The 11,260-nt window shown below is 41.0% G+C and overlaps 1 protein-coding gene across 1 annotated transcript in view; it reads right to left on the bottom strand.

The window, feature by feature from the left end:
• Nucleotides 1-273: 273 nt before the first annotated feature.
• The window catches only part of PRTFDC1 (phosphoribosyl transferase domain containing 1), a 79,042-nt gene continuing 68,055 nt past the window's right edge, over nt 274-11,260 (bottom strand). Inside the window, exons 6-10 of the mRNA XM_019507956.1 lie at nt 7,560-7,577; nt 6,004-6,086; nt 5,525-5,571; nt 2,193-2,269; nt 274-1,634 (exon numbers count right to left, since the gene is read on the bottom strand). Of these exons, the coding sequence (XP_019363501.1) occupies nt 1,587-1,634; nt 2,193-2,269; nt 5,525-5,571; nt 6,004-6,086; nt 7,560-7,577 (273 nt within the window). The 3' untranslated portion in view covers nt 274-1,586. The remainder of the gene's footprint in view (nt 1,635-2,192; nt 2,270-5,524; nt 5,572-6,003; nt 6,087-7,559; nt 7,578-11,260) is intronic.

The following is an 11,260-nucleotide window of genomic DNA, read 5'->3' as shown; positions in this document are numbered from 1 at the left end:
TTAACAAAAGCTCGTTCAAGCTTTAGTTAAAGCACCCCTGCTATCATTTTGAAGCTCTCAGAGCTGCTTCAATTAAAAGCCCCCCCTCCATCACAGAGCACATGTATAGATGCCCCTAGATTTTATCCAAACAAGAACAGTTTATGAGCCACAGGGTAAACACATAGAGTACGTTTAGAGTACTAGTCCAAATGCACATTTTTAAAGAGCTGCTAAGGACTGTGCAAAAAAATGCTGAAGCAGGACAAATCATAAACAATTGTATAACACAACAAGTGTTTTTACTGTTTCTTTATTAGTTTATAGGAAACTGGAGCCTAATAACAATATGCCTCATACAGTTCAGAATAAAACAATGGTGTTACACTTATTTACCCTACTTTGGCTTCCTTTAGGAAGTTATTGAGAACAGTTGTATACAGCACATAATTACATTTGTTTTTAAACTAATACAACAGGTAAATTAACAAACTTCTTTCAAACATGATGTGTAAGGAAAACAGGAAATCTTTAGAGTTGGCAATATTTATTATGTTAGTTTGTTTTTATGTTACTGTTTGGTTTTTTTATAAAATGTCATTGCTTTTATGGCAGGATTCTTAAGTCATGTCTGCGTTTATATATAATACAACTTACTACAAAAATAATGTGTTAATTTGGACATACTATGAAAAATAATAGTTATAATGGAATAACTACCTGGCAAACAAACTTTTGTGCATGACTGAATTTAATTATTGAAATATGCACTTGAGAACATTACGTTACTTCTGTCACTTGTTTATGTCCTACACAAATAAAAAGATGCAGTTGAGAAACTGAAGCCTTTCTGCCATTGTTTTCTTCTAATTACAATTAATCTAATTACAATTCAGCGTATTAAACACAGTTGAGTAGATCCATGCATACATGACATATCATCAGTCCCACATCTTGACAGTTTAAATCAAGAGCGTCTCCTAAAGGTTCATTTCATATCATCATTCAGATTCAATGTATTATTCAGTTCAAAAGATTATAAAGGAATAGATGATAATCACCTTCAATAAATCCATTGATATAAAACTTCATGTGAAGCATAGTAACAGAATTAAAAGTGAACAATATTTCGAATTCAGTTGTGTCAGATTTGACCTGGACTAAAGTGATGCTTAAATGTCTGATTAAGACATTTCTGTACTATTACAAAAAGATTTAGAACACAGAATGTAATGCTTGAGCAACTATATGTAACACTGAAAGGTATATTAACTGTAAAACTGACAGGTGGTTTAGAATGACTTACTAAATGTAGGAAAGTTATTCACAATGAGTATGGAGGCGGATAACTTATTAGTCCAAAGAGATAGCATATTGTAATTTTAATATTTTAAAATCTACAATAATTCAAAAAACTCTGTATTTTCATTTAGATAGAAACACTCACTTTTGAATATCAGTCAATATCCCTACAGTAATCCACTTTTTATACCAAGTTGGGTAAGACATAGGACTGCTGAATATGTCTTCAGGGAGATGATTCAAGGAATGTACTTAAAATCCTGGGTCATTGTATTTACAAATCTTCAGAGTAGAAAGGTGTTAATTCAGACTCTGTATTTTGCTTTGCCCTGGTCATTGATGACACATATGTGCTGGGGAAAAAAACAACAACATTGATTGCAATAGCATATATTGTCTTTACTAGGCTCTTGAACTGGTCAGACTCATTAACTGCTACTTTGCTCTGCAAAGACCTAGCTATGAGTCAAGGTCCCAGTCTCCCACACTGGCTATGCAATTAGTCAAATGCCACAAGAGGTAGACCACCATGGGAACTGCGAGAAAAGACTCAGGTCTTCTTTACCACTGTTTCATTGACTTCAGCATTAGATAGACAGAGGATCTGAAAAAAATCCTAGCAGAAACAAGTCCTCATCTCTCCAGACTTGCAGAAGATGCTAGTGTGGCAGATGATGCTAGATTCATTTGGCCTGTAGTGGAAAAAAAAGGCCTGAAGGGAAGGGTAGGAAAGAATTGCTCAGCAATCCTTCTGGACACTTATAGAATGGTGTTTCAGTTCCAAAGGAATTCTATGCAGTCCTCTTTGCTGAGGTTCATGGCCATAACAAAGCCTCAAAAGATGGGCAAATAGGCTAGTCACGATTCCCTCCACATGAAAAAATAGCTTGAATATAGTTAGAAACACTTACATTTAGATCTCTGAAGTGCTCATTGTAGTCCAAGGCATAGCCTACAACAAATATATCTGGGATTTCGAAACCATAATCTACATGGAGAAAAACAGAAACCATAAGTGATATCAAATATGTTAACAAACATTAAACAAACCCTAAAACTACTTAGATGTGCTAGTTCTTTTAGCAGGAAAATATATGCACATGGAGCCAAATTCTAAACTGTGTTAGTTTTTGGCTTGTAGACATGTGTATCATTACAACCAATGTCAGCTATCAATATGGCCAGCTGTGGCCCATACACGGCTCCTGTGCAGAGCCTACTTGTGCCAGAAGTGTGAATAATCCGTATAAACAAGTAGGAGGCAGCGGTGCACAGGACCACTGCCAAGTCAGTGGTCAATTTCTGGTCAATTACACTACAATTTCTGACCCCTATATCCTGCCCTAGGATGTCCCTCTGTGGTTCGTTATGGAAGGCTGCAGAACGGCCTCTCTGACACTGTGGAAAGGAGCCAGAATCAAGGCAGAAAAGTCCCACCCAGGTTAGGATGCAGATTCTCAGGCATGCACATGTGATAACTATGTAGTACTTCACCACAGAGAAAGCAATTTAAACTTCAATTCATAGGGAATTCAAAGATCCAGGAGTAGGGCCTATGTACATTCTTTTTTGAGAGTAGCAAACACAATAACGGTATGTATAGACATTTGGGGAGGTTAGGGGGAAGGTTAGATCACATTAAAAATGGCCACCTGATCCAACTTAGTTCACCCACGTGCGGATCTAAAGTCAACCTAACTAGGGATCTAAGTGTAAGTGCAAACTGTACAGAAGCTCCAGGAAGGTTATATCAGTTAAAAAAATAATGGATGACATGATTTAATTTAACTGCATCTCAGAGGTGCACTAAGTTAGTTCAGATATGGGAAGACTGACTTACCGGGGAGGTGCCAGCCTCTTCTGGGTGTGGGGGCTGGGCTGGGTCAGGCTGGGAAGCTTGGGGGTGGAGGGGAGGTTGCCACCCCAAAATTCTCCTTAGCCCCCTCCCCCCCATAGCCACCTCTCCCAGTGCTGCTCCTGCCGCTGCCTACCCACCCTGTGCAGCTGAGCCTGCTCTGCTCCCGCCTGCTCCAAGCCCAGCCCTGGTCCAGCCCCCACACTGGGAAGAGGCTGGCACCGCCCGTCACCTGTGCGGGGCAGGCAGGCAGTAGTGGCACTGGGAGGGGTGGCTATGGGAGGGCTAAGGCAAATTTTGGGGTGGCTATAGCTACACCAAGACTCCTCCTAGCAGCGTCCCTGCCTATCTAATTGAACTTCTGTATATATTCCTTTTCCTACTGCCCCTCTCCCCTGGCACTGAGCTAGTTCTAACTCCTAGCACCTCCCCCCACTCCCAGACAGATACCCCTCCCCCATGGACCAACCAGCCCCCACCCCATGTCTGTCAAAACCCCTGATCCTGGTAAGCTGCTCCTGGGACCAGTTTTACCAGTGTTCAACAATGCCAGGAGCTGATGGATGTAAGATGGATTGGGGGGAGGGTTGCTTTGCCAGGGGATGAGTTTGGGGAGCAAGAGAGCCCACCAGTCCTGCCAATGCCTCCCCTTGTGGAGCAGCCAGCCCCTTCAATCCACCCACTCTGACTTACTTCACTCAGGCTCTAGGGCCAGTGAACGCTAGTAAAACTGGCCCCAGGAATGGTTTGTGGGACTGGGTGTTGTCGGTGGCATTGGGGGAGTCTGGGGAAATTTGTTGGGATCAGACAACCTCTCAGATTCCACAATCCCCACTCCACCCCACTCAATCCCACAAACCTGTACCTCAATGCCGTCTGCAGACCTTGCTAGTCCCCCCAATTCCCTCTAGCCCCCCCATGAACCCCCCCTAGCCCCCCATCTCACTTGCCCCTCCCCTGATTTTTAGTTTGGGGGCCATTGTTAACTGGATCTAATCCCAAAAACTGTTAGTTGTAATGTTTATACAAAGCCTATGTGTATTAGACTAGCACCTACAGTCGCTAAATGCTGTACAGTTAAAGACCCAAATTCTACAAAGATTTAGTGAAAGAGACCAAGCATTGTGGGTAATTAAAGACATGCTTTTTCATCAGAATACATATGAGGAAACAAAACCAAACAGAAACAAACTGCCTGCTTGTTGCTTTTTACCTCAGGGTCATCATTGTTAGAAAATTAGGGGGTCTCATTGTAGCAACAACTGTCCTTATTCATTTAACCTTAGCTAGGCCAACAAAATATATACTTAATAGACTAACCCAATTAGATAAATTAAAAATATTAAAAAATGAGAATGACGCACACAAGGTACTCCAGAGTGGAATACCTGGGTGCTAAGCCAAGTTGCAGCAAATGCACTTCTTCCCAACCACAGAGATTACACCAGACTTTCTGGCCCCTCTCCCAAATTCCAAACTAATCCTCTACCTGGAAAGAGCCATTCCCTCTCAAGACACTCTCCTACCTGCCTTCCAAAATCCCTCCTATCCAATACTGGTACTTAATTTTCTCCAAGACAACCCAGCTCTTTCAATTTTTAGCCTCTATAATTTCTACTGGGTCCTTTACTCTAATAAGCCTATCATGGTAATAGCATCGTGCCTGCCTCTATGCATCTCCAATCACACAGCATCATACAGAGGGCAATAACTTACCAGGTACCAACATTTCAAAGAAAAGGTGGATGCTGGCTAGCAGCAGAGAAGCAAGAGGTTGGCAAATTAGAGAAAACAAAGAAGCCCAAGAATGTAGCCCAATGTATCATGTGCTTTTCTCAGAAAGTTACCTGTATCTCTCATTGGCTGGTTGGAGGAAAGGCTAAACATGCTACCCTTTAAATAAAAGTACTTTTATAAAGCAAATAAAATGTATATTCTTTTGCCATTTAATAGTAAACTTGCAACTAGGATGCAGTTCTCTGTTCAGATGGAATTCTAGAGTAGAGTGCTAGGAGAATGTTCTTTTAAGGTATGCGAAGCAGCAAAGAAAAGGATATAACAACCCTTACAGTTACCCAAACATAGAAGGAAAAACCCTGAGTTGTCATGGATAAAATGTAACCAATTAGGAACTCTCAGGTAAAGTTTCGAATGAGACAATAGCAAAAAAAGAAGCTTTAGAGTGCCAGTAGCTAGGACCCAATAAGGAGATCAGACCTTCCAAACCCCAGAAAGCAATGTCATTCCTATTCAGTCTTCTAATTTCACAGGCTATTGACTGCAGGAGCTGAACATTTTGTATGATGTTAGTAGAACAATATGCTATAGCTAGCGTAATGTTAGCTTATTGTACCGTGATGTAAAGGAAGTTCTCATAGGAGCACTTACAGTCAGGTCTGAACCCATCGGGCTGAGATGTTCTTTTCACCAACAAACTATCATTAAAGAAAATAAAATATTTTTTATATAAAAAGCTGGATTTGTCTGCAAAACTTACATTTAAAAATGTGTTAATTTCCTTGAAATGCCTCAGATGTACGGATTCCCCCTCTGTTTTTGCCTCTCCTCCCTACAATGTACTAGCAGAGAAGAGATGTGTGTGTTCCACTCAAATGTGATCATGCCACTCTTGAAATGTCTAAAGTGGTCACTGTAGAGCAAAGCAAAACCATGTCCTCTCCTCTTCTCTAACTCCATGTATGTGGCTTAGTTAGCTGTTCCAGCAGTGCTCCCCCTGATATATATTACTGGTAGAGGACTAAAACAAAATCTTAACCTGGGCTCCTCCACAGAAAAGCACATGTCACTAGATAGGCCTTTATTTTCCTCTAATCACAGAAGATGATTTTTGTAAATGTTTTACTCACCTTGCTACCTTGATCATTTTTGGCTCGCATTTTTCTATGTTATTAAGCAGAGCCTTCATAGTCCTTCCTGTTCCAATAATATCCTTTGCAAAATATGAAAAAAGTAAGTAAAATATAACAAGCAAAAAACAGGAAATCTGAGCAACAAGAGATTTCATGTTTGTTTTTTTTAATTTCTGGGGAAATGGGGTTATTTTTTCCCTACTGTAGTGTAGGTTATATTCCAAAAATGTTGGAGGGAAGGCATTTTTAGGAGCAGGCATTTTCCCTACTGGGATACAGTTCAAAAGAAATACCAACAGGTTGGAGGATTCCTCCTTTTTCTCCTGAGAAGGATTAAGTTCTAGTGCCCTTAAATGCAGTTGTGGGTATTTCAAACACGTCTATCAGTGTTCTCTTAGGAAGCCTGTGATCATAGAGTCACAGTCCTCCTGTAACCAAGAGCAGAATGTGGTCTTAAAGAGCGTTTGCCAAGGTGCACAGAACAATACAACAAACAAATCCTCCCAGACATGTGCCAGAATATAAATACATTCCCTGAACAATAAATAAATGGTTATACAACAGAATAATCACATGGAAAGCACCTGACAGCTACACTCGCTAGGTGTGTAATCTCCACTTGCAGCCTTCAATTACCAAATAGTTTTAATATAATTTGCTGCACAGATTGTTTTTTATCCTGCTGCAGGAACGAGTGCTAGAGAATTCCAGAGGTCCAGCCGTGTGGTTCAGGCAACCAGTGGTTTTTATACATTCATATTTTATCTCCTGTACTGAAAACCACTTCAAACCATTATTAATTCATTTTGTGGCACCTCCCAGACCATTCATTTTCACACCTTAAATAGGCAGAGTTGGCCTGAGATGCTTATTTTACCCCAACCAGTCCACCACATGCCTCCTATGTTTCCACCCCACCTTTAACGTGTCTTGTTTTAAAGAGAATTACAGACACAGAGACTTTGCAGTGCCAGATTGGTGATATCTTATTTTCAGTATCCCTGATTTTAAGCACCAGATTCCACTGAGCCACTTTCTTTTGAAGTGCTGGCATGGTGGAGTACTCCAGCATGGACACTGCAAGTGTAAGCAACTGTCTTACCCAAACGGCCTGTGGAAGTGACATGGAAAGCTCAGAGGCTATGAGATATACACAGGACCATATCATTTTACCAGTCCTAAGTCATGAAAACAAAGAGTTTAAGGACATCACTGCAGCAGGTACTGTTGTTCCCCAAGCAACTGAATGATTCCTAGAAAGAAGCAGAAGTCTGTCTCGCCACCAGAAGGAAGGTGGTGCAGACACATGTGCTCCTGGGTATCTAAGGGTGGTTCCCAAATGGATTCTCTAGAGCAGCACAAATATGGTTTGATCAGTCAGCCAGTCACAGGTATTGGGAAGCCAAGGGGTCAGCAAACAAATCAATAGCTTCCTATTTCGTGTTCTCCCAGCTCAGGAAATCAGAACATTATTGTGAATAATGTTTTAGAAGCTGACTGCAAAATGGTGATTTTGTTGTCTACATGCAGCACTCCAGGAAGAGCCAGCTTACCTCCACAATCAGGACATTCTGAAACAAATAAGAGAAACTCAGTTATACAGCAAGCAGTACAAACTACATCACAATTAAAATAAGCAGGCATTAAAAAAACAAAAAACAAGACAAATCAGAAAACTTTGACAACTAACTTAGAGCCCTTGTACAGGTGTACAATGTGTTAGGATGCAGAAAGCGCTCCTAATATCATGTATGCTGAATAAGAGCCACCTCAAACTGCTCTGTGCTGTGATGAAACAGGCAGCAGATTGTAAATCCTATGCACAAAAGCAGGCAGCAACAGAGAATACAACTAGATGAGAAAAATATAATTGAGAATAAATTCATTTTATTTCAGTTTGTACAAACCCAGACTATCAGTATGTTGTCCCCAGGGTCACACAAAGCTGTAGCAGCAATATCTTCTGAAATAAGATAATGGTTTATATGTTTTTCTAAAATATGTGCTTTCTGGTATTGGAACTAGGGGGCTAATTGTACCAATCTTACTTACATTGAGAAGTACCATGCTCCTCAACTATTCCAACTAAATCAACTCTTAGAATATAGTACCATTCAATGTAAGCACAGTAAAATCTGGTCCTACATTTGTGTAACCAGCAGCTGATTTTGCTGCTGATACAGTTCTGCTAGGTTATTCATCCTCATACTGAGAAACAAGTAGCTAAGATGGTTAATATTCTTCTATGAGAAGCTGGTCAGGCTGCAGCTGGAGTACTGCATCCAGTTCTGGGCTCCACACTTCAAGAGGGATGGAGAGTAATACATCCAGTTCTGGGCTCCACACTTCAGCATGGAGAGGGTCCAGAGGAGGGCCACTCACATGATCAGGGGGCAGCAGGACAGGCCTTATGAGGAGAGACTACAGGACCTGAACCTGTTCAGCCTCCACAAGAGAAGGCTGAGGGGGAATGTAGTGGCCGTTCACAAACTAGTCAGAGGGGACCAGCAGGCACTGGGGAAGTCCCTGTTCCCCCGAGCGCTACCAGGAGTGACTAGAAATAACGGTCACAAGCTGGCAGAGGGTAGATTCAGGCTAGACATGAGGAGGTGCTACTTCACGGTCAGGGCGGCTAGGATCTGAAACCAACTTCCAGGAGAAGTGGTGCTGGCTCCTACCCTGGCGGTTTTTAAAAGGAGGCTAGATGAACACCTTGCCGGGGTCGTTTGACTCCAGTACTCTTTCCTGCTATGGCAGGGGTTGGACTTGATGATCTGCTCAGGTCCCTTCCGACCCTACCAACTATGAAACTATCAATAATCATCTAGGCAATTTGCCATCAGACTCTGTCTATACAAAAGTGATTTGCAGAGGAATGAGACATTCTTATAATAGAGAATTTCTATGTTATGAAGGATGATGAGGACTTGAATTTCCATACCCTTTTTGATATCCTACTCCTACTGTTAAGTTCTAAAGCAGTGCTTCTCAACAGGTGGGGCAGGGCCCACATGAGGAGCAAGGAGTGCGGAAAAAGTGATTACATTCTAAAGTAAAGGAAATCTGACTTCCTGATTCCCCACATACTCTTTAGAGTAAAACATTCCCTGTCACAACCTACAAATACATTCTATGAATTCATCATTTTTATCAGAGATATATTTTCACTTTTACTTTTATAGTTCGCATCAGGGGTAGGTCTTTGAAAATCTTTACTCTGAATAATGGATTAGCAACCGGGACAAATCTAGAAAGATTGCTCTCTAGCTTATTACCTTTCAAGCTAGTGCTTTTATAACATGAACTGGAAAGTTTCTATTATAAAGCATGTAACAGGAGTCCTGGCTTGTGATTAGCTAGAAATGCTAAAAAGAAGAGAGTCAACACATTTCTACTGTTTACTTCCTCAGAGGTCCATAAAATATGGAGCCAGGTTAACTAATACGATGTGTGCCTTGTGACTGACAGTAGTGTGTGTTGTGGAAACTGTATTTCACCTCCAGGAAGTAAATAATAAATTATTTTGGACTTGTGACATCATTTTCAATCTGAAGAGTTAGTGTCAAAGGAAAAAATGGTCCTATTTGGAGATTTGGAGAAGGCTTTTAAGGCAGAAAACTAAGTCTGCTCCTGTGTCAGCACAGCACAAAGTGCTTTAACATGGTCAAATGCAAAATTGTACATATAATATAAAATCAAAGAACCTATGTCATACTTTACAGAGGGGAGGAAGGGAGATTCTATCCTAGAAAACCCTAACTGAAAAGGACTTTCTGGCCATAGTAGGTAACAAATTGAACAATAACTCCTAACACAGTGCTATAGGTAAGAGGACAAATGTAATCCTTGAATGTGTCAGCAGGGGAATATCAAGTAGGTACAGAGGCAGTAGTACCTTTGTATATGAAATTATCAGTAGAATAATGAGACTAATTACTAGAATAAAGCCATGAATATACAAGACCTTGATCAGCCCAAAGGGATACATCAGTAATATATACATTAAATAAAATGGAGCATGGAAAAGTTCCCAGATGTTTCTCAGAAAAGCCACTCAGAAGGCATGTAAATATGTTTATCCATAGCCACCGAGAACAAAGTTCAAATATACATACTGGAGAAGATAAGGATTCCACCCACACCAGAGCCATTCACTTTTGAGGAGTGAGATGTTAACCCCAGATACAAAATATCCTTTATCTTTTTCTTCAATTCATCTGTAGAATAAAATTTTATCATCTTGAACTACATGAATCATCAACATATGAGGACACACATAGGTACGAACAGGTAAGCATAGCAACTACTGCTATTTTTTGTCAGAAGATTTCTAACATTTTTATTAATGATTCTTCCTAAAGCTCTCATGATGCTTGACCACCATCACACTCAGAAAATTCTTCCTCATCTCCAGCTTAAATCTCCTCTACTGCAGCTTGTGGCCACAAAGGAAAAACCCATCTTCATCCTCTCTATAGCTGCCCTCAAGGTATTTGAAGGCTGTAATCAAATCCTCCCCCTCCCGCCCAGCCTTTCCTCATAAATTATACTTCCCAGGCATCTAATCACTTTTGCTGCTCTCTGCTGGACTCTTTCAAATCTGTTTACATCCTTCTTGAAGAGTGGGGCCAAAAAACTGGACACAGGACTCCAGGTAAGGCTTCACCGATGCTGAACAGAGCACAAGAATCAATTCCCTTCATTTGCCAGTGACATTTTTGTAAATTAAGGTAGAGAAAGCGGTATTTGAGGTTTATGTCACATTGGTCTCTCTCAGAGGGAACTTCTGACTATTTACAGGTATTTGTTCTTCACCTAAGCAAATCTTTGGGTCTATTTATTAAAAGGATATTAAAAAGGAAGGGAACAATAAAAATTACGTAAAAATGTACATAATAAAATCAAATAAACTCATTTGGCCCTGCAGACTGGATGAGTAGTGCAGGGTCAGTCCATGGGCTGGATTGGGCCTATGGATCCCCCTTCTCTCCTTCCCTCCCACTCTCCCTGTGGCCCCCCCCCCAGGAAACCAGATCCAGCTATGTGGTGCCCACGAGGTATGCTGTACAAGTCACTCCCCCCTGCAGCTAGTGCTCTACCTGGTTCAGGACCTGTGGGGCATGTGGGTCAATTTATATCCAGGGGCAACACCAAGGGCTGGATGACAGGGCTTCATGGGCCAGGTGAAACCTGTGGGCCATCTTTGATGCACATGATATAGAGGAATGCTAGAGTTTCTTTCTCTTCTGCTTTT

Source organism: Gavialis gangeticus, unplaced genomic scaffold (genome assembly GCF_001723915.1).
Source record: "Gavialis gangeticus isolate Ggan-Ray unplaced genomic scaffold, GavGan_comp1, whole genome shotgun sequence".
NCBI classification, from domain to species: Eukaryota; Metazoa; Chordata; order Crocodylia; family Gavialidae; genus Gavialis; species Gavialis gangeticus.
This window is presented reverse-complemented; position numbering and strand designations above follow the sequence as displayed.